The sequence below is a fragment of the Phyllobates terribilis genome, unplaced genomic scaffold, assembly GCF_046119375.1.
Source record: "Phyllobates terribilis strain yellow unplaced genomic scaffold, ASM4611937v1 Scaffold_8__6_contigs__length_399053987, whole genome shotgun sequence".
Lineage (NCBI taxonomy): Eukaryota > Metazoa > Chordata > Amphibia > Anura > Dendrobatidae > Phyllobates > Phyllobates terribilis.
The window spans coordinates 199,359,513-199,383,174 of NW_027362768.1; the positions used below are offsets into that span (position 1 = coordinate 199,359,513).

Here is a 23,662-nt window from a genome sequence, read left to right on the forward strand (position 1 = left end):
ACCCAATTAAGGCTCAAGGGCCAAATGCTTAAAATGTCAGAGACTTAACTGCGGTAATCAGATCAAAAATTAACAAAGATTAAATGAGAAATCATCTGCAGGGGAAGAAGACGAGGACGGTGATGAAGAGGACGATGAGGACAACGATGAGGAGGAGGAGTGATCCCCAACATATGCAATGAAGGAATCACCTTATCACAGCCGACACGGACCGGGGGGCTGCAGGCAAAGTCATCCATCTCCCAAAGTATCATCTCCGAGTGATAAACCCCTGAGTGACCGGCGCTCTGTACGGCGGAGCGTCTCCTTACAATGTCTGCAGAGTTTATAGGGTGGATATCACACAGAGATGAAGATGAGGTGAAGGACGAGCAAGATGCAGCTCAGAGGGTCCTCACCCATTTACTGAGGACTTCTGTGGGACATTCAGAACCCAAGTCGGCCCAATAGTAACATCCGGGTCTCCTACAGCAGTGCTGCGCAATTATTAATGACCCCATTATCTCCTCCGTCCAGATCTGCTTGTTTCAGTCATCACTGCAGATGAATCAGGGGGATCAGGATGAGCAGAGCTGGTAGTAAAGGCTGCAGAGTTTATTATAGGAAGCCATACACATAGTAGTAAGCAGCCTCTATCTCTCCGTGTCCTCAGAGCAGCACATTAACCTGACGGACTCATGCTCTGCCCAGAAGTACTACCTGAGTACACGGATGCCGCTCAGGTCCTGTCCAATCACAAGCCACCGTCCAGCAGCAAGGATGAGACTCCCGAATAAATGTGGAGGCCTCCGAGTCAAGACACAAGCACACAAAACCTAGAAGTCATCGGTTACTACCTGGAGCACATGTAAAAGATTCACAACTACTCTCATCATCAACCGAGAACTACTACTCTCATCATCAACCGCCAATATCACTAGGTAACCGCTGCGCTGTGCTTAAGCCTCCCGCCATCATGGAGACATCGGGCAGATTCATTACGGCATTCGTCTAGTTTTTCTCTTGTTTTTGTAGTTGATTCTCTGCTCCTCGGTTTTTGCAGTCCGGATGTCTGCGGGAAATTCCGTATTCGCAACATTTCTAAAGTTGAGAAATGTTTGCGCACACGCGCGCCGTCCTCCACGGAGCGACTCTTTACAACACCAGAAATTTCTGTGCAAATGTCAAGAGTTGCGTGCAACAATTTATCAGATCGGGAGACGCTTCTCAAGAGGCACAAGATAAAGGAAAAAAGAGAAAAAGAAGAACCTTTCTTGATTTTACACAAAATTCATAAACAGGTGAGCGCCATTTTGTAGAATGTGGCGCAAAAACAGTAACGGATACAAGGAAGAAAAGTGACGAAAAAAACAAAGCGCAAATACTGCGATACACGTCACACCATTCCATCACCACTACTCCTATCATCCGGGGAGAACCACAGCAGATCATTGTAAGATCACAACGCTCATCCTCCTAATAAAACTACCACTCTCATTCTCCACCACAGTACACAATAAGCCGGACTTTTTCTGCAGTCCTGTTATTACATAGCTGCCACAACTAAGTATTCATTACTCGAAGGACCATAACTCTCAATATCCAGTAGTACATGACTGCCATCACACAGATACTTCCACCTGTGACTCTATAAATACACGGAGAGCGAGAAGTCAACATGAAACCCGACACAGAGAGAGTCTGGCACGGCGACACGGTGCAACGTAACCGGCGCGAAGCCGCCAAGGGGCAAACAACAAAACCCAGCACACCCCCAAAAACACCCCGTCACCCCCAGACATAAGTAGCATCGGCACAAGCTGCCGCGTATTAGTAGTGAAGCAAGCAGCAGTACCAGATACAGCCACGAGAGTGAGGGTGGCGCTGTGCAGATCAGCAGGAGGTCGCACAGGTCACACCCCACCCCAAATATACAAAGTCTCTCCCATATAAAAGTGATCAGAGAAAAGCTCTCCAGCCTCCACCCCAACCTCTAAATATAAGGACGGGGACCTATTCCCACCATCCCCTCACCTCCCACTGCAGGGTGAACACCGCAGGAACAGCACTGCAAATCCCGCCGTCTCCAGAGATCAGCGCACACCAACGAGCGAGACCCCAAAGCTCAAAAGCACGACCCTCTGACACCGCACTACAGCAACACAAACACAAGAGGGCTCCTGTAACCTCAGATTCAGCCATCACTATCACCCCTCCGTGTACGTTCCGGTATTAGTAACATTTACCAACTCTCTGCTGTTTGTAAAAAACCGAGGAAGCAAGAAGAATGGAAATATCTGAGCACAACTAACACAACCCCTGGCAAAAACTATGGAATCACCGGGCTCGGAGGATGTTCATTCAGTTATTTAATGTTGAAAAAAAGCAGATCACAGACATGGCACAAAACTAAAGTCATTTCAAATGGCAACTTTACGGCTTTAAGAAACACTAAAAGAAATCACGATAAAAAAATGTGGTACTCAGTAAGGGTAATTTTTTTCAGACTGAACAGAGGGAAAAAATTATGGAATCACCTTGTAAATTTTCATTTCCAAAACTAACACCTGTATCAAATTAGATCTGCTCGTTAGTCTGCATGTAAAAAGGAGTGATCACACCTTGGAGAGCTGTTGCACCAAGTGGACTGACATGAATCATGGCTCCAACATGAGAGATGTCTATTGAAACAAAGGAGAGGATTGTCAAACTCTTAAAAGAAGGTAAATCATCACGCAATGTTGCAAAAGATGTTGGTTGTTCACAGTTAGCTGCGTCTAAAATCTGGACCAAATACAAACAACATGGGAAGGTTGTTAAAGGCAAACATACTGGTAGACCAAGGAAGACATCAAAGCGTCAAGACCGGAAACTTAAAGCAATATGTCTCCAAAACAGGAAATGCACAAAACAAATGAGGAACGAATGGGAGGAAACTGGAGTCAATATCTGTGACCGAACTGTAAGAAACCGCCTAAAGGAAATGGGATTTACATACAGAAAAGCTAAACATAAGCCATCATTAACACCTAAACAGAAAAAAACAAGGTTACAATGGGCTAAGGAAAAGCAATCGTGGACTGTGGATGACTGGATGAAAGTCATATTCAGTGATGAATCGTGAATCTGCATTGGGCAAGGTGATGATGCTGGAACTTTTGTTTGGTGCCGCTCCAATGAGATTTATAAAGATGACGGCATGAAGAGAACATGCAAATCTCCACAGTCATTGATGATATGGGGCTGCATGTCAGGTAAAGGCGCTGGGGAGATAGCTGTCATTATATCTGCAATAAATGCCCAAGTTTACATTGATATTTTGGTCAGTTTTCTTATCCCATCAATTGAAAGGATGTTTGGGGATGATGACATCATTTTTCAAGATGATAATGCATCCTGCCATAGAGCAAAAACTGTGAAAACATTCCTTGACAGAAGACACATAAGGTCCATGTCATGGCCTGCAAATAGTCCGGATCTCAATCCAATTGAAAATCTTTGGTGGAAGTTGAAGAAAATGGTCCATGACAAGGCTCCAACCTGCAAAGCTGATCTGGCAACAGCAATCAGAGAAAGTTGGAGCCAGATTGATGAAGAGTACTGTTTGTCAGTCATTAAGTCCATGTCTCAGAGACTGCAAGCTGTTATTAAAGCCAGAGGTGGTGCAACAAAATACTAGTGATGTATTGGAGTGTTCTTTTGTGTGTTTGTTTTTCATGATTCCATAATTTTTTCCCTCTGTTCGGTCTGAAAAAAATTACCCTTACTGAGTACCACATTTTTAATCTTGATTTCTTTTAGTGTTTCTTAAAGCCCTAAAGTTGCCATTTGAAATGACTTTAGTTTTGTGCCATGTCTGTGATCTGCTTTTTTTCAACAACATTAAACAACTGAATGAACATCCTCCGAGCCCGGTGATTCCATAATTTTTGCCAGGGGTTGCAGAAGAGGTTTCTCCAAATTCACCACGAAATGTCACCTTTACGGAATTCTGTGGTCTCAGGATACACTCCCCCCCATGACCAGCATCTTCTCTGGCTGTTATGACCTGCAGCAGACATGATGCATCGCCAGACACCAGCTTCTGACACTGCTCCTGATAAATCTGAGCCCAGTCTCATGGGTAAATTCCTCCAGGTCAATAATATTCTTGGGTTGTCTGCATCCGCCTTCTTAACATGCCACCAAAGATATTCTATGGGTTCAATTCAGCGACTGACGGCCGCTAAAGAATCTTCAGCACCTCTTCTGAAACTAAGCCTTGGTGGACTGAAGAAAGTCCAATGCACCAGAGATCCAGATACTCACAGAAACGTGACATTTTCTCCTAGGAATTCCTGATCCTTCACTAAATCCATTTTTACTTCCACAAGTTGCAAGTTCGCAAACCAAGAGCATCGCCGAGCCCACTCACCGCTCCACCGCAGACATCGCCGAGCCCCCGCCGCGCTCCACCGCAGACATCATAGAGCCCCTGCCGCGCTCCACCGCTGACATCACAGAGCCCCCGCCGTGCTTCACTGTAGGTAGGGTGCTCTTTTCAGCGGATGCTTCATTCCTCATCCATACATACTGCTAATTCATGGGCACAAAAAGCTCCAGATTGGTTTCCCTGCTCCACGGAACAAATTACCATACCTTCTCTGGATATTTCTAGGAATTTGGACAAATAGGAGGCGAATTTTCATTAACACAGCATTCAAGCACAGAATTTTGAAAACCATCACAAAACAATGCGCTTTTCCAGCAAATGTGGGGAATAATGCACATTGGCAGCAACAACAAAATCAAACAGCAAAACTGTTCTTAAATGATTGGTTTCTTGCAAACATTACAAAATTTTATATTTTGATAATAAACCAACTTTCCAATTAGACAACGGTATAGGCAAAACCGGTAAGAGAAACATCATAACATTATGATATTCTACAAGAAAAATTTCAGATCCAAAATAACAAGAGAAATAAATATTATCATTCACAGACACTGGTTATAGAACTAAGGGAAAATAATTGACCTCTATTATACTCCAGAGCTGCATTCACTATTCTGCTGGTGCAGTCACTGTGCACATACATTACATTACTGATCCTGAGTTTCATCCTGCATTATACTCCAGAGCTGCACTCACTATTCTGCTGGTGCAGTCACTGTGTACATACATTACATTACTGATCCAGAGTTACATCCTGTATTATACTCCAGAGCTGCACTCACTATTCTGCTGGTGCAGTCACTGTGTACATACATTACATTACTGATCCTGAGTTACATCCTGTATTATACTCCAGAGCTGCACTCACTATTCTGCTGGTGCAGTCACTGTGTACATACATTACATTACTGATCCTGAGTTACATCCTGTATTATACTCCAGAGCTTCACTCACTATTCTGCTGGTGCAGTCACTGTGTACATACATTACATTACTGATCCTGAGTTACATCCTGTATTATACTCCAGAGCTGCACTCACTATTCTGCTGGTGCAGTCCCTGTGTACATACATTACATTACTGATCCTGAGTTACCTCCTGTATTATCCCCCAGAGCTGCACTCACTATTCTGCTGGTGCAGTCACTGTGTACATACATTACATTACTGATCCTGAGTTACATCCTGTATTATACTCCAGAGCTGCACTCACTATTCTGCTGGTGCAGTCACTGTGTACATACATTACATTACTGATCCTGAGTTACCTCCTGTATTATACTCCAGAGCTGCGCTCACTATTCTGCTGGTGCAGTCACTGTGTACATACATTGCATTACTGATCCTGAGTTACATCCTGTATTATACTCCAGAGCTGCACTCACTATTCTGCTGGTGCAGTCACTGTGTATATACATTACATTACTGATCCTGAGTTACATCCTGTATTATACTCCACAGCTGCACTCACTATTCTGCTGGTGCAGTCACTGTGTACATACATTACATTACTGATCCTGAGTTACCTCCTGTATTATACTCCAGAGCTGCGCTCACTATTCTGCTGGTGCAGTCACTGTGTACATACATTAAATTACTGATCCTGAGTTACCTCCTGTATTATACTCCAGAGCTGCACTCACTATTCTGCTGGTGCAGTCACTGTGTACATACATTACATTACTGATCCTGAGTTACATCCTGTATTATACTCCAGAGCTGCACTCACTATTCTGCTGGTGCAGTCACTGTGTACATACATTACATTACTGATCCTGAGTTACATCCTGTATTATACCCCAGAGCTGCACTCACTATTCTGCTGGTGAAATCACTGTGCACATACATTACATTACTGATCCTGAGTTACATCCTGCATTATACTCCAGAGCTGCACTCACTATTCTGCTGGTGCAATCACTGTGTACATACATTACATTACTGATCCTGAGTTACATCTTGTATTATACTCCAGAGCTGCACTCACTATTCTGCTGGTGCAGTCACTGTGTACATACATTACATTACTGATCCTGAGTTACCTCCTGTATTATACTCCACAGCTGCACTCCCTATTCTGCTGGTGCAGTCACTGTGTACATACATTAAATTACTGATCCTGAGTTACCTCCTGTATTATACTCCAGAGCTGCACTCACTATTCTGCTGGTGCAGTCACTGTGTACATACATTACATTACTGATCCTGAGTTACATCCTGTATTATACTCCAGAGCTGCACTCACTATTCTGCTGGTGAAGTCACTGTGTACATACATTACATTACTGATCCTGAGTTACCTCCTGTATTATACTCCAGAGCTGCACTCACTATTCTGCTGGTGCAGTCACTGTGTGCATAAATTACATTACTGATCCTGAGTTACATCCTGTATTATATTCCAGAGCTGCACTCACTATTCTGCTGGTGCAGTCACTGTGTACATACATTACATTGCTGATCCTGAGTTACATCCTGTATAATACTCCAGAGCTGCACTCACTATTCTGTTGGTGCAGTCACTGTGTACATTTATTACTGATCCTGAGTTACCTCCTGTATTATACTCCAGAGCTCCACTCACTATTCTGCTGGTGCAGTCACTGTGTACATACATCACATTACTGATCCTGAGTTACCTCCTGTATTATACTCAAGAGCTGCACTCCCTATTCTGCTGGTGCAGTCACTGTGTACACACATTACATTACTGATCCTGAGTTACATCCTGTATTATACTCCAGAGCTGCACTCACTATTCTGCTGGTGCAGTCACTGTGTACATACATTACATTACTGATCCTGAGTTACCTCCTGTATTATACTCCAGAGCTGCACTCCCTATTCTGCTGGTGCAGTCACTGTGTATATACATTACATTACTGATCCTGAGTTACATCCTGTATTATACTCCAGAGCTGCACTCACTATTCTGCTGGTGCAGTCACTATGTACATACATTACTGATCCTGAGTTACCTCCTGTATTATACTCCAGAGCTGCACTCACTATTCTGCTGGTGCAGTCACTGTGTACATACATTACATTACTGATCCTGAGTTACATCCTGTATTATACTCCAGAGCTGCACTTACTATTCTGCTGGTGCAGTCACTGTGTACATACATTACATTACTGATCCTGAGTTACATCCTGTATTATACTCCAGAGCTCCACTCACTATTCTGCTGGTGCAGTCACTGTGTCCATACATTACATTACTGATCCCGAGTTACATCTTGTATTATACTCCAGAGCTGCACTCACTATTCTGCTGGTGCAGTCACTGTGTGCATACATTACATTACTGATCCTGAGTTACATCCTATATTATACTCCAGAGCTGCACTCACTATTCTGCTGGTGCAATCACTGTGTATATACATCACATTACTGATCCTGAGTTACATCCTGTATTATACTCCAGAGCTGCACTCATTATTCTGCTGGTGCAGTCACTGTGTACATACATTACATTACTGATCCTGAGTTACATCCTGTATTATACTCCAGAGCTGCACTCACTATTCTGCTGGTGCAGTCACTGTGTACATACATTACATTACTGATCCTGAGTTACCTCCTGTATTATACTCAAGAGCTGCACTCATTATTCTGCTGCTGCAGTCACTGTGTACATACATTACATTACTGATCCTGAGTTACCTCCTGTATTATACTCAAGAGCTGCACTCATTATTCTGCTGCTGCAGTCACTGTGTACATACATACATTACTGATCCTGAGTTACATCCTGTATTATACTCCAGAGCTGCACTCACTATTCTGCTGGTGCAGTCACTGTGTACATACATTACATTACTGATCCTGAGTTACCTCCTGTATTATACTCCAGAGCTGCACTCACTATTCTGCTGGTGCAGTCACTGTGTACATACATTACATTACTGATCCTGAGTTACATCCTGTATTATACTCCAGAGCTGCACTCATTATTCTGCTGCTGCAGTCACTGTGTACATACAGTCATGGCCAAAAGTATTGAGAATGAGACAAATAGTAATTTTTCCAAAGTTTACTGCTTCATTTTTTGTAATGGCAATTTGCATATACTCCTGAATGTCAAAGAGTGATCAGCTTAACAGCAATTACTGTACTTGCAAAGTCAATATTTGCCAAGAAAATAAACTTTAACCCCCTAAACACATTTCAACATCATTGCAGTCCTGCCTTAAAAGGAGCAGCTAACATCGTTTTAGTGATTGATCCATTAACACAGGTGTGGGTGTTGATGAGGACAGGGCTGGCGATCAATCAGTCATGATTAAGTAAGAATGACATCACTGGACACTTTAAAAGGAGGCTGGTTCTTGGTATCATTGTTTCTCTTCAGTTAACCATGGTTATCTCTAAAAAAAACACGTGCAGCCATCATTGCACTGCACAAAAATGGCCTAACAGGGAAGAGTATCGCAGCTACAAAGATGGCACCTCAGTCAACAATCTATCGCATCATCAAGAACTTCAAGGAGAGAGCTTCCATTGTTGTCAAAAAGGCTCCAGGGCGCCAAAGAAAGACCAGCAAGCGCCAGGACCGTATCTTAAAACTGTTTCAGCTGCGGGATCGGACTACCAGCAGTGCCGAGCTTGCTCAGGAATGGCAGCAGGCTGGTGTGAGTGCTTCTGCACGCACTGTGAGGCGGAGACTCTTTGAGCAAGGGCTGGTTTCAAGGAGGGCAGCAAAGAAGCCACTTCTCTCCAGAAAAAACACCAGGGACCGACTGATATTCTGCAAAAGGTACAGGGAGTGGACTGCTGAGGACTGGGGCAAAGTCATTTTCTCTGATGAATCCCCTTTTCGATTGTTTGGGACATCTGGAAAACAGCTTATTCAGAGAAGAAGAGGTGAGCGCTACCACCAGTCTTGTCTCATGCCAACTGTAAAGCATCCTGAAACCATTCATGTGTGGGGTTGCTTCTCAGCCAAGGGAATCGGCTCACTCACAGTCTTGCCTAAAAACACAGCCATGAATAAAGAATGGTACCAGAATGTCCTCCAAGATCAACTTCTCCCAACCGTCCAAGAGCAGTTTGGCGCCCAACAATGCCTTTTCCAGCATGAAGGAGCACCTTGCCATAAAGCAAAGGTGATAACTAAATGGCTCATGGAACAAAACATAGAGATTTTGGGTCCATGGCCTGGAAACTCCCCAGATCTTAATCCCATTGAGAACTTGTGGTCAATCATCAAGAGACGGGTGGACAAACAAAAACCAACAAATTCTGGCAAAATGCAAGCATTGATTATGCAAGAATGGACTGCTATCAGTCAGGATTTGGTCCAAAAGTTGATTGAGAGCATGCCAGGGAGAATTACAGAGGTCTTGAAGAAGTAGGGGCAACACTGCAAATATTGACTCATTCTAACTGTCAATATAACCTATTGGTCCTCATAATATGATTGCAATTATATTTCTGTATGTGATATAAACATCAGACAAACACTAAGAAAAACCAGAGGCCAGCAGATCATGTGAAAAGATCATTTTGGTGTCATTCTCAAAACTTTTGGCCATGACTGTAGATCACATTACTGATCCTGAGTTACATCCTGTATTATACTCCAGAGCTGCACTCACTATTCTGCTGGTGCAGTCACTGTGTACATACATTACATTACTGATCCTGAGTTACCTCCTGTATTATACTCCAGAGCTGCACACACTATTCTGCTGGTGCAGTCACTGTGTACATACATTACATTACTGATCCTGAGTTACCTCCTGTATTATACTCCAGAGCTGCACTCACTATTCGTGCAGTCACTGTGTAGAATCATAGAATGGTTGAGTTGGAAGGGACCTCCTGGGTCATCTGGTCCAACCCCCTGCTCAAAGCAGGATTCACTAGATCATCTCAGACAGATGTCTGTCCGGCCTCTGTTTGAAGACGTCCATTGAAGGAGAACTCACCACCTTTCGTGGCCGCCTGTTCCTCTCATTGATCTCCTCACGGTCATACAGTGTCTTCTAATATCTAATCTGTGTCTCCTCCCATTTAGTTTCATCCCATTGCTTCTAGTCTTTCCTTGTGCAAATGAGAATAAAGATGATCCTTCTACAATGTGACAGCCCTTGACATATTTGTAGACAGCTATTAAGTCTCCTCTCAGTCTTCTTTTTTGCAAGCTAAACATTCCCAAATCCTGCAACCGTTCCTCATAGGACATGGTTTGCAGACCAGTCACCATTCTGGTCGCTCTTCTCTGAACTTGTTCCAGTTTGTCTATGTCTTTTTTAAAATGTGGTGCCCAAAACTGTACGCAGTATTCCAGATGAGGTCTGACCAAAGAGGAGTAAAGACCGATAATGACTTCACGTGATCTAGACTGTATGCTTCTGTTAATACATCCCAGAATTGTATTTGCCTTTTTTGCTGCTGCATCACACTGTTGACTCATGTTCAGTCTATGATCTATTAGTATACCTAAGTCTTTTTCACATGTACTGTTGCTTAGCTCTATTCCTCCCATTCTGTATATGCTTTTTTCATTTTTATTGCCCAGATGTAGTACTTTGCATTTTTCCCCGTTAAAAACCATTCTGTTGGTTGCTGCCCACTGCTCCAGTTTATTTAGGTCTTTTAGAATCCGCTCTCTCTCTTCTCTAGTATTAGCTATCCCTCCTAGCTTTGTGTCATCAGCAAATTTAATCAGTTTACCCTCAATTCCTTCATCTAAATCATTGATAAAGATGTTGAACAATACAGGTCCCAGGACGGAGCCCTGTGGTACCCCACTTGAGACATTCATCCAGCTGGATGTGAAGCCATTTACAACCACCCTTTGAGTCCGATCACTAAGCCAGTTATGAATCCACCTAACAGTTGCCTGGTCCATTGCATACTTGGTCATTTTTTCAATAAGGATGGTGTGAGATACTTTGTCAAATGCTTTGCTGAAGTCAAGATATACTATATCTACAGCATTTCCCTGATCCACCCAGTCAGTGACTCTGACTGGGTAGATCATACATTACATTACTGATCCTGAGTTACATCCTGTATTATATTCCAGAGCTGCACTCACTATTCTGCTGGTGCAGTCACTGTGTACATACATTACATTACTGATCCTGAGTTACCTAATGTATTATACTCCAGAGCTGCACTCACTATTCTGCTGGTGCAGTCACTGTGTACATACATTACATTACTGATCCTGAGTTACCTCCTGTATTATACTCCAGAGCTGCACTCACTATTCTGCTGGTGCAGTCAGTGTACATACATTACATTATTGATCCTGAGTTACCTCCTGTATTATACCCCAGAGCTGCACTCACTATTCTGCTGGTGCAGTCACTGTGTACATACATTACATTACTGATCCTGAGTTACCTCCTGTATTATACTCCAGAGCTGCACTCACTATTCGTGCAGTCACTGTCTACATACATTACATTACTGATCCTGAGTTACATCCTGTATTATACTCCAGAGCTGCTCTCACTATTCTGCTGGTGCAGTCACTGTGTACATACATTACATTACTGATCCTGAGTTACCTCCTGTATTATACTCCAGAGCTGCACTCACTATTCTGCTGGTGCAGTCACTGTGTACATACATTACATTATTGATCCTGAGTTACCTCCTGTATTATACCCCAGAGCTGCACTCACTATTCTGCTGGTGCAGTCACTGTGTACATACATTACATTACTGATCCTGAGTTACCTCCTGTATTATACTCCAGAGCTGCACTCACTATTCGTGCAGTCACTGTCTACATACATTACATTACTGATCCTGAGTTACATCCTGTATTATACTCCAGAGCTGCACTCACTATTCTGCTGGTGCAGTCACTGTGTACATACATTACTGATCCCGAGTTACCTCCTGTATTATACTCCAGAGCTGCACTCACTATTCTGCTGGTGCGGTCACTGTGTACATACATTACATTACTGATCCTGAGTTACATCCTGTATTATATTCCAGAGCTGCACTCACTATTCTGCTGGTGCAGTCACTGTGTACATACATTACATTACTGATCCTGAGTTACCTCCTGTATTATACTCCAGAGCTGCACTCACTATTCTGCTGGTGCAGTCACTGTGTACATACATTACTGATCCCGAGTTACCTCCTGTATTATACTCCAGAGCTGCTCTCACTATTCTGCTGGTGCGGTCACTGTGTACATACATTACATTACTGATCCTGAGTTACCTCCTGTATTATACTCCAGAGCTGCACTCACTATTCTGCTGGTGCGGTCACTGTGTACATACATTACATTACTGATCCCGAGTTACCTCCTGTATTATACTCCAGAGCTGCACTCACTATTCTGCTGGTGCAGTCACTGTGTACATACATTACTGATCCCGAGTTACCTCCTGTATTATACTCCAGAGCTGCTCTCACTATTCTGCTGGTGCGGTCACTGTGTACATACATTACATTACTGATCCTGAGTTACCTCCTGTATTATACTCCAGAGCTGCACTCACTATTCTGCTGGTGCGGTCACTGTGTACATACATTACATTACTGATCCTGAGTTACCTCCTGTATTATACTCCAGAGCTGCACTCACTATTCTGCTGGTGCAGTCACTGTGTACATACATTACTGATCCCGAGTTACCTCCTGTATTATACTGCAGAGCTGCACTCACTATTCTGCTGGTGCAGTCACTGTGTACATACATTACATTACTGATCCTGAGTTACACCCTGTATTACACTCCAGAGCTGCTCTCACTATTCTGCTGGTGCGGTCACTGTGTACATACATTACATTACTGATCCTGAGTTACCTCCTGTATTATACTCCAGAACTGCACTCACTATTCTGCTGGTGCAGCCACTGTGTACATACATTACATTACTGATCCTGAGTTACATCCTGTATTACACTCCAGAGCTGCTCTCACTATTCTGCTGGTGCGGTCACTGTGTACATACATTACATTACTGATCCTGAGTTACCTCCTGTATTATCCTCCAGAGCTGCACTCACTATTCTGCTGGTGCAGTCACTGTGTACATACATTACATTACTGATCCTGAGTTACCTAATGTATTATACTCCAGAGCTGCACTCACTATTCTGCTGGTGCAGTCACTGTGTACATACATTACATTACTGATCCTGAGTTACATCCTGTATTATATTCCAGAGCTGCACTCACTATTCTGCTGGTGCAGTCACTGTGTACATACATTACATTACTGATCCTGAGTTACCTAATGTATTATACTGAAGAGCTGCACTCACTATTCTGCTGGTGCAGTCACTGTGTACATACATTACATTACTGATCCTGAGTTACATCCTGTATTATACTCCAGAGCTGCACTCACTATTCTGCTGGTGCAGTCTCTGTGTACATACATTACATTACTGATCCTGAGTCACATCCTGTATTATACTCCAGAGCTGCACTCACTATTCTGCTGGTGCAGTCACTGTGTACATACATCACATTACTGATCCTGAGTTACATCCTGTATTATACTCCAGAGCTGCACTCACTATACTGCTGGTGCAGTCACTGTGTACATACATTACATTACTGATCCTGAGTTACATCCTGTATTATACTCCAGAGCTGCACTCACTATTCTGCTGGTGCAGTCCCTGTGTACATACATTACATTACTGATCCTGAGTTACCTCCTGTATTATACTCCAGAGCTGCACTCACTATTCTACTGGTGCAGTCACTGTGTACATACATTACATTACTGATCCTGAGTTACATCCTGTATTATACTCCAGAGCTGCTCTCACTATTCTGCTGGTGCAGTCACTGTGTACATACATTACATTACTGATCCTGAGTTACCTCCTGTATTATACTCCAGAGCTGCACTCACTATTCTGCTGGTGCAATCACTGTGTACATACATTACATTACTGATCCTGAGTTACCTCCTGTATTATACTCCAGAGCTGCACTCACTATTCTGCTGGTGCAGTCACTGTGTACATACATTACATTATTGATCCTGAGTTACCTCCTGTATTATACCCCAGAGCTGCACTCACTATTCTGCTGGTGCAGTCACTGTGTACATACATTACATTACTGATCCTGAGTTACCTCCTGTATTATACTCCAGAGCTGCACTCACTATTCGTGCAGTCACTGTGTACATACATTACATTACTGATCCTGAGTTACCTCCTGTATTATACTCCAGAGCTGCACTCACTATTCTGCTGGTGCAGTCACTGTGTACATACATTACATTACTGATCCTGAGTTACCTCCTGTATTATACTCCAGAGCTGCACTCACTATTCTGCTGGTGCAGTCACTGTGTACATACATTACATTATTGATCCTGAGTTACCTCCTGTATTATACCCCAGAGCTGCACTCACTATTCTGCTGGTGCAGTCACTGTGTACATACATTACATTACTGATCCTGAGTTACCTCCTGTATTATACTCCAGAGCTGCACTCACTATTCGTGCAGTCACTGTGTACATACATTACATTACTGATCCTGAGTTACATCCTGTATTATACTCCAGAGCTGCTCTCACTATTCTGCTGGTGCGGTCACTGTGTACATACATTACATTACTGATCCTGAGTTACATCCTGTATTATATTTCAGAGCTGCACTCACTATTCTGCTGGTGCAGTCACTGTGTACATACATTACATTACTGATCCTGAGTTACCTCCTGTATTATACTCCAGAGCTGCACTCACTATTATGCTGGTGCAGTCACTGTGTACATACATTACATTACTGATCCTGAGTTACCTCCTGTATTATACTCCAGAGCTGCACTCTCTATTCTGCTGGTGCAGTCCCTGTGTACATACATTACATTACTGATCCTGAGTTACCTCCTGTATTATACTCCAGAGCTGCACTCACTATTCTACTGGTGCAGTCACTGTGTACATACATTACATTACTGATCCTGAGTTACATCCTGTATTATACTCCAGAGCTGCTCTCACTATTCTGCTGGTGCAGTCACTGTGTACATACATTACATTACTGATCCTGAGTTACCTAATGTATTATACTCCAGAGCTGCACTCACTATTCTGCTGGTGCAGTCACTGTGTACATACATTACATTACTGATCCTGAGTTACATAATGTATTATACTCCAGAGCTGCACTCACTATTCTGCTGGTGCAGTCACTGTGTATATATATTACATTACTGATCCTGAGTTACATCCTGTATTATACTCCAGAGCTGCACTCACTATTCTGCTGGTGCAGTCACTGTGTACATACATTACATTACTGATCCTGAGTTACATCCTGTATTATACTACAGAGCTGCACTCACTATTCTGCTGGTGCAGTCACTGTGTACATACATTACATTATTGATCCTGAGTTACCTCCTGTATTATACCCCAGAGCTGCACTCACTATTCTGCTGGTGCAGTCACTGTGTACATACATTACATTACTGATCCTGAGTTACCTCCTGTATTATACTCCAGAGCTGCACTCACTATTCGTGCAGTCACTGTCTACATACATTTCATTACTGATCCTGAGTTACATCCTGTATTATACTCCAGAGCTGCTCTCACTATTCTGCTGGTGCAGTCACTGTGTACATACATTACATTACTGATCCTGAGTTACCTACTGTATTATACTCCAGAGCTGCACTCACTATTCTGCTGGTGCAGTCACTGTGTACATACATTACATTATTGATCCTGAGTTACCTCCTGTATTATACCCCAGAGCTGCACTCACTATTCTGCTGGTGCAGTCACTGTGTACATACATTACATTACTGATCCTGAGTTACCTCCTGTATTATACTCCAGAGCTGCACTCACTATTCGTGCAGTCACTGTCTACATACATTACATTACTGATCCTGAGTTACATCCTGTATTATACTCCAGAGCTGCACTCACTATTCTGCTGGTGCAGTCACTGTGTACATACATTACTGATCCCGAGTTACCTCCTGTATTATACTCCAGAGCTGCACTCACTATTCTGCTGGTGCGGTCACTGTGTACATACATTACATTACTGATCCTGAGTTACATCCTGTATTATATTCCAGAGCTGCACTCACTATTCTGCTGGTGCAGTCACTGTGTACATACATTACATTACTGATCCTGAGTTACCTCCTGTATTATACTCCAGAGCTGCACTCACTATTCTGCTGGTGCAGTCACTGTGTACATACATTACTGATCCCGAGTTACCTCCTGTATTATACTCCAGAGCTGCTCTCACTATTCTGCTGGTGCGGTCACTGTGTACATACATTACATTACTGATCCTGAGTTACCTCCTGTATTATACTCCAGAGCTGCACTCACTATTCTGCTGGTGCGGTCACTGTGTACATACATTACATTACTGATCCCGAGTTACCTCCTGTATTATACTCCAGAGCTGCACTCACTATTCTGCTGGTGCAGTCACTGTGTACATACATTACTGATCCCGAGTTACCTCCTGTATTATACTCCAGAGCTGCTCTCACTATTCTGCTGGTGCGGTCACTGTGTACATACATTACATTACTGATCCTGAGTTACCTCCTGTATTATACTCCAGAGCTGCACTCACTATTCTGCTGGTGCGGTCACTGTGTACATACATTACATTACTGATCCTGAGTTACCTCCTGTATTATACTCCAGAGCTGCACTCACTATTCTGCTGGTGCAGTCACTGTGTACATACATTACTGATCCCGAGTTACCTCCTGTATTATACTGCAGAGCTGCACTCACTATTCTGCTGGTGCAGTCACTGTGTACATACATTACATTACTGATCCTGAGTTACACCCTGTATTATACTCCAGAGCTGCTCTCACTATTCTGCTGGTGCGGTCACTGTGTACATACATTACATTACTGATCCTGAGTTACCTCCTGTATTATACTCCAGAACTGCTCTCACTATTCTGCTGGTGCAGTCACTGTGTACATACATTACATTACTGATCCTGAGTTACCTCCTGTATTATCCTCCAGAGCTGCACTCACTATTCTGCTGGTGCAGTCACTGTGTACATACATTACATTACTGATCCTGAGTTACCTAATGTATTATACTCCAGAGCTGCACTCACTATTCTGCTGGTGCAGTCACTGTGTACATACATTACATTACTGATCCTGAGTTACATCCTGTATTATATTCCAGAGCTGCACTCACTATTCTGCTGGTGCAGTCACTGTGTACATACATTACATTACTGATCCTGAGTTACCTAATGTATTATACTGAAGAGCTGCACTCACTATTCTGCTGGTGCAGTCACTGTGTACATACATTACATTACTGATCCTGAGTTACATCCTGTATTATACTCCAGAGCTGCACTCACTATTCTGCTGGTGCAGTCTCTGTGTACATACATTACATTACTGATCCTGAGTCACATCCTGTATTATACTCCAGAGCTGCACTCACTATTCTGCTGGTGCAGTCACTGTGTACATACATCACATTACTGATCCTGAGTTACATCCTGTATTATACTCCAGAGCTGCACTCACTATACTGCTGGTGCAGTCACTGTGTACATACATTACATTACTGATCCTGAGTTACATCCTGTATTATACTCCAGAGCTGCACTCACTATTCTGCTGGTGCAGTCCCTGTGTACATACATTACATTACTGATCCTGAGTTACCTCCTGTATTATACTCCAGAGCTGCACTCACTATTCTACTGGTGCAGTCACTGTGTACATACATTACATTACTGATCCTGAGTTACATCCTGTATTATACTCCAGAGCTGCTCTCACTATTCTGCTGGTGCAGTCACTGTGTACATACATTACATTACTGATCCTGAGTTACCTCCTGTATTATACTCCAGAGCTACACTCACTATTCTGCTGGTGCAGTCACTGTGTACATACATTACATTACTGATCCTGAGTTACCTCCTGCATTATACTCCAGAGCTGCACTCACTATTCTGCTGGTGCAATCACTGTGTACATACATTACATTACTGATCCTGAGTTACCTCCTGTATTATACTCCAGAGCTGCACTCACTATTCTGCTGGTGCAGTCACTGTGTACATACATTACATTATTGATCCTGAGTTACCTCCTGTATTATACCCCAGAGCTGCACTCACTATTCTGCTGGTGCAGTCACTGTGTACATACATTACATTACTGATCCTGAGTTACCTCCTGTATTATACTCCAGAGCTGCACTCACTATTCGTGCAGTCACTGTGTACATACATTACATTACTGATCCTGAGTTACCTCCTGTATTATACTCCAGAGCTGCACTCACTATTCTGCTGGTGCAGTCACTGTGTACATACATTACATTACTGATCCTGAGTTACCTCCTGTATTATACTCCAGAGCTGCACTCACTATTCTGCTGGTGCAGTCACTGTGTACATACATTACATTATTGATCCTGAGTTACCTCCTGTATTATACCCCAGAGCTGCACTCACTATTCTGCTGGTGCAGTCACTGTGTACATACATTACATTACTGATCCTGAGTTACCTCCTGTATTATACTCCAGAGCTGCACTCACTATTCGTGCAGTCACTGTGTACATACATTACATTACTGATCCTGAGTTACATCCTGTATTATACTCCAGAGCTGCTCTCACTATTCTGCTGGTGCGGTCACTGTGTACATACATTACATTACTGATCCTGAGTTACATCCTGTATTATATTTCAGAGCTGCACTCACTATTCTGCTGGTGCAGTCACTGTGTACATACATTACATTACTGATCCTGAGTTACATCCTGTATTATATTTCAGAGCTGCACTCACTATTCTGCTGGTGCAGTCACTGTGTACATACATTACATTACTGATACTGAGTTACCTAATGTATTATACTCCAGAGCTGCACTCACTATTCTGCTGGTGCAGTCACTGTGTACATACATTACATTACTGATCCTGAGTTACCTCCTGTATTATACTCCAGAGCTGCACTCACTATTATGCTGGTGCAGTCACTGTGTACATACATTACATTACTGATCCTGAGTTACCTCCTGTATTATACTCCAGAGCTGCACTCTCTATTCTGCTGGTGCAGTCCCTGTGTACATACATTACATTACTGATCCTGAGTTACCTCCTGTATTATACTCCAGAGCTGCACTCACTATTCTACTGGTGCAGTCACTGTGTACATACATTACATTACTGATCCTGAGTTACATCCTGTATTATACTCCAGAGCTGCTCTCACTATTCTGCTGGTGCAGTCACTGTGTACATACATTACATTACTGATCCTGAGTTACCTAATGTATTATACTCCAGAGCTGCACTCACTATTCTGCTGGTGCAGTCACTGTGTACATACATTACATTACTGATCCTGAGTTACATAATGTATTATACTCCAGAGCTGCACTCACTATTCTGCTGGTGCAGTCACTGTGTATATATATTACATTACTGATCCTGAGTTACATCCTGTATTATACTCCAGAGCTGCACTCACTATTCTGCTGGTGCAGTCACTGTGTACATACATTACATTACTGATCCTGAGTTACATCCTGTATTATACTACAGAGCTGCACTCACTATTCTGCTGGTGCAGTCACTGTGTACATACATTACATTACTGATCCGGAGTTACATCCTGTATTATACTCCAGAGCTGCACTCACTATTCTGCTGGTGCAGTCTCTGTGTACATACATTACATTACTGATCCTGAGTCACATCCTGTATTATACTCCAGAGCTGCACTCACTATTCTGCTGGTGCAGTCACTGTGTACATACATCACATTACTGATCCTGAGTTACATCCTGTATTATACTCCAGAGCTGCACTCACTATACTGCTGGTGCAGTCACTGTGTACATACATTACATTACTGATCCTGAGTTACATCCTGCATTATACTCCAGAGCTGCACTCACTATTCTGCTGGTGCAGTCCCTGTGTACATACATTACATTACTGATCCTGAGTTACCTCCTGTATTATACTCCAGAGCTGCACTCACTATTCTACTGGTGCAGTCACTGTGTACATACATTACATTACTGATCCTGAGTTACATCCTGTATTATACTCCAGAGCTGCTCTCACTATTCTGCTGGTGCAGTCACTGTGTACATACATTACATTACTGATCCTGAGTTACCTCCTGTATTATACTCCAGAGCTGCACTCACTATTCTGCTGGTGCAGTCACTGTGTACATACATTACATTACTGATCCTGAGTTACCTCCTGTATTATACTCCAGAGCTGCACTCACTATTCTGCTGGTGCAGTCACTGTGTACATACATTACATTACTGATCCTGAGTTACCTCCTGTATTATACTCCAGAGCTGCACTCACTATTCTGCTGGTGCAGTCACTGTGTACATACATTACATTATTGATCCTGAGTTACCTCCTGTATTATACCCCAGAGCTGCACTCACTATTCTGCTGGTGCAGTCACTGTGTACATACATTACATTACTGATCCTGAGTTACCTCCTGTATTATACTCCAGAGCTGCACTCACTATTCGTGCAGTCACTGTGTACATACATTACATTACTGATCCTGAGTTACATCCTGTATTATACTCCAGAGCTGCTCTCACTATTCTGCTGGTGCGGTCACTGTGTACATACATTACATTACTGATCCTGAGTTACATCCTGTATTATATTTCAGAGCTGCACTCACTATTCTGCTGGTGCAGTCACTGTGTACATACATTACATTACTGATCCTGAGTTACATCCTGTATTATATTTCAGAGCTGCACTCACTATTCTGCTGGTGCAGTCAATGTGTACATACATTACATTACTGATCCTGAGTTACCTCCTGTATTATACTCCAAAGCTGCACTCACTATTCTGCTGGTGCAGTCACTGTGTACATACATTACATTACTGATCCTGAGTAACATCCTGTATCATACTCCAGAGCTGCACTCACTATACTGCTGGTGCAGTCACTGTGTACATACATTACATTACTGATCCTGAGTTACATCCTGTATTATACTCCAGAGCTGCACTCACTATTCTGCTGGTGCAGTCCCTGTGTACATACATTACATTACTGATCCTGAGTTACCTCCTGTATTATACTCCAGAGCTGCACTCACTATTCTACTGGTGCAGTCACTGTGTACATACATTACATTACTGATCCTGAGTTACATCCTGTATTATACTCCAGAGCTGCTCTCACTATTCTGCTGGTGCAGTCACTGTGTACATACATTACATTACTGATCCTGAATTACCTCCTGTATTATACTCCAGAGCTGCACTCACTATTCTGCTGGTGCAGTCACTGTGTACATACATCACATTACTGATCCTGAGTTACATCCTGTATTATACTCCAGAGCAACACACACTATTCTGCTGGTGGAGTCACTGTGTACAAACATTACATTACATTACTGATCCTGAGTTACATCCTGTATTATACTCCAGAGCTGCACTCACTATTCTACTGGTGCAGTCACTGTGCACATACATTACATTACTGATCCTGAGTTACCTCCTGTATTATACTCCAGAGCTGCACTCACTATGTACATACATTACATTACTGATCCTGAGTTACATCCTGTATTATACTCCAGAGCTGCACTCACTATTCTGCTGGTGTAGTCACTGTGTACATACATTACATTACTGATCCTGAGTTACATCCTGTATTATATTCCAGAGCTGCACTCACTATTCTGCTGGTGCAGTCCCTGTGTACATACATTACATTACTGATCCTGAGTTACATCCTGTATTATATTCCAGAGCTGCTCTCACTATTCTGCTGGTGCAGTCACTGTGCACATACATTACATTACTGATCCTGAGTTACATCCTGTATTTTACTCCAGAGCCGCACTCACTATTCTGCTGGTGCAGTCACTGTGTATATACATTACATTACTGATCCTGAGTTACATCCTGTATTATACTCCAGAGCTGCACTCACTATGTACATACATTACATTACTGATCCTGAGTTACATCCTGTATTATACTCCAGAGCTGCACTCACTATTCTGCTGGTGTAGTCACTGTGTACATACATTACATTACTGATCCTGAGTTACATCCTGTATTATATTCCAGAGCTGCACTCACTATTCTGCTGGTGCAGTCCCTGTGTACATACATTACATTACTGATCCTGAGTTACCTAATGTATTATACTCCAGAGCTGCACTCACTATTCTACTGGTGCAGTCACTGTGTACATACATTACATTACTGATCCTGAGTTACATCCTGTATTATACTCCAGAGCTGCTCTCACTATTCTGCAGGTGCAGTCACTGTGTACATACATTACATTACTGATCCTGAGTTACCTCCTGTATTATACTCCAGAGCTGCACTCACTATTCTGCTGGTGCAGTCACTGTGTACATACATTACATTACTGATACTGAGTTACCTAATGTATTATACTCCAGAGCTGCACTCACTATTCTGCTGGTGCAGTCACTGTGTACATACATTACATTACTGATCCTGAGTTACCTCCTGTATTATACTCCAGAGCTGCGCTCACTATTCTGCTGGTGCAGTCACTGTGTACATACATTACATTACTGATCCTGAGTTACCTCCTGTATTATACTCCAGAGCTACACTCATTATTCTGCTGGTGCAGTCACTGTGTACATACATTACATTACATTACTGATCCTGAGTTACATCCTGTATTATACTCCAGAGCTGCACTCACTATTCTGCTGGTGCAGTCACGGTGTACATACATTACATTACTGATCCTGAGTTACCTCCTGTATTATACTCCAGAGCTGCTCTCACTATTCTGCTGGTGCAGTCACTGTGTACATACATTACATTACTGATCCTGAGTTACATCCTATACTCCAGAGCCGCACTCACTATTCTGCTGGTGCAGTCACTGTGTATATACATTACTGATCCTGAGTTACATCCTATACTCCAGAGCTGCACTCACTATTCTGCTGGTGTAGTCACTGTGTACATACATTACATTACTGATCCTGAGTTACATCCTGTGTTATACCCCAGAGCTGCACTCACTATTCTGCTGGTGCAGTCACTATGTACATACATTACATTACTGATCCTGAGTTACCTCCTGTATTATACTCCAGAGCTGCACTCACTATTCTGCTGGTGCAGTCACTGTGTACATACATTACATTACTGATCCTGAGTTACATCCTGTATTATACTCCAGAGCTGCACTCACTATTCTGCTGGTGCAGTCACTGTGTACATACATTA

General features: G+C 42.8%; 1 protein-coding gene across 2 annotated transcripts in view; it reads right to left on the reverse strand.

Moving 5' to 3' along the window:
* ERI3 (ERI1 exoribonuclease family member 3) overlaps positions 1 to 23,662 on the reverse strand; it is a 388,446-nt gene that overhangs the window by 349,843 nt on the left and 14,941 nt on the right. Inside the window, exon 2 of one of the 2 annotated variants that reach the window (XM_073644030.1) lies at positions 4,997 to 4,998. The exons of the other annotated variant lie outside the window; for it this stretch is intronic. Within the exon in view, the coding sequence (XP_073500131.1) occupies positions 4,997 to 4,998 (2 nt within the window). The remainder of the gene's footprint in view (positions 1 to 4,996; positions 4,999 to 23,662) is intronic. 2 annotated transcript variants of the gene reach the window in all.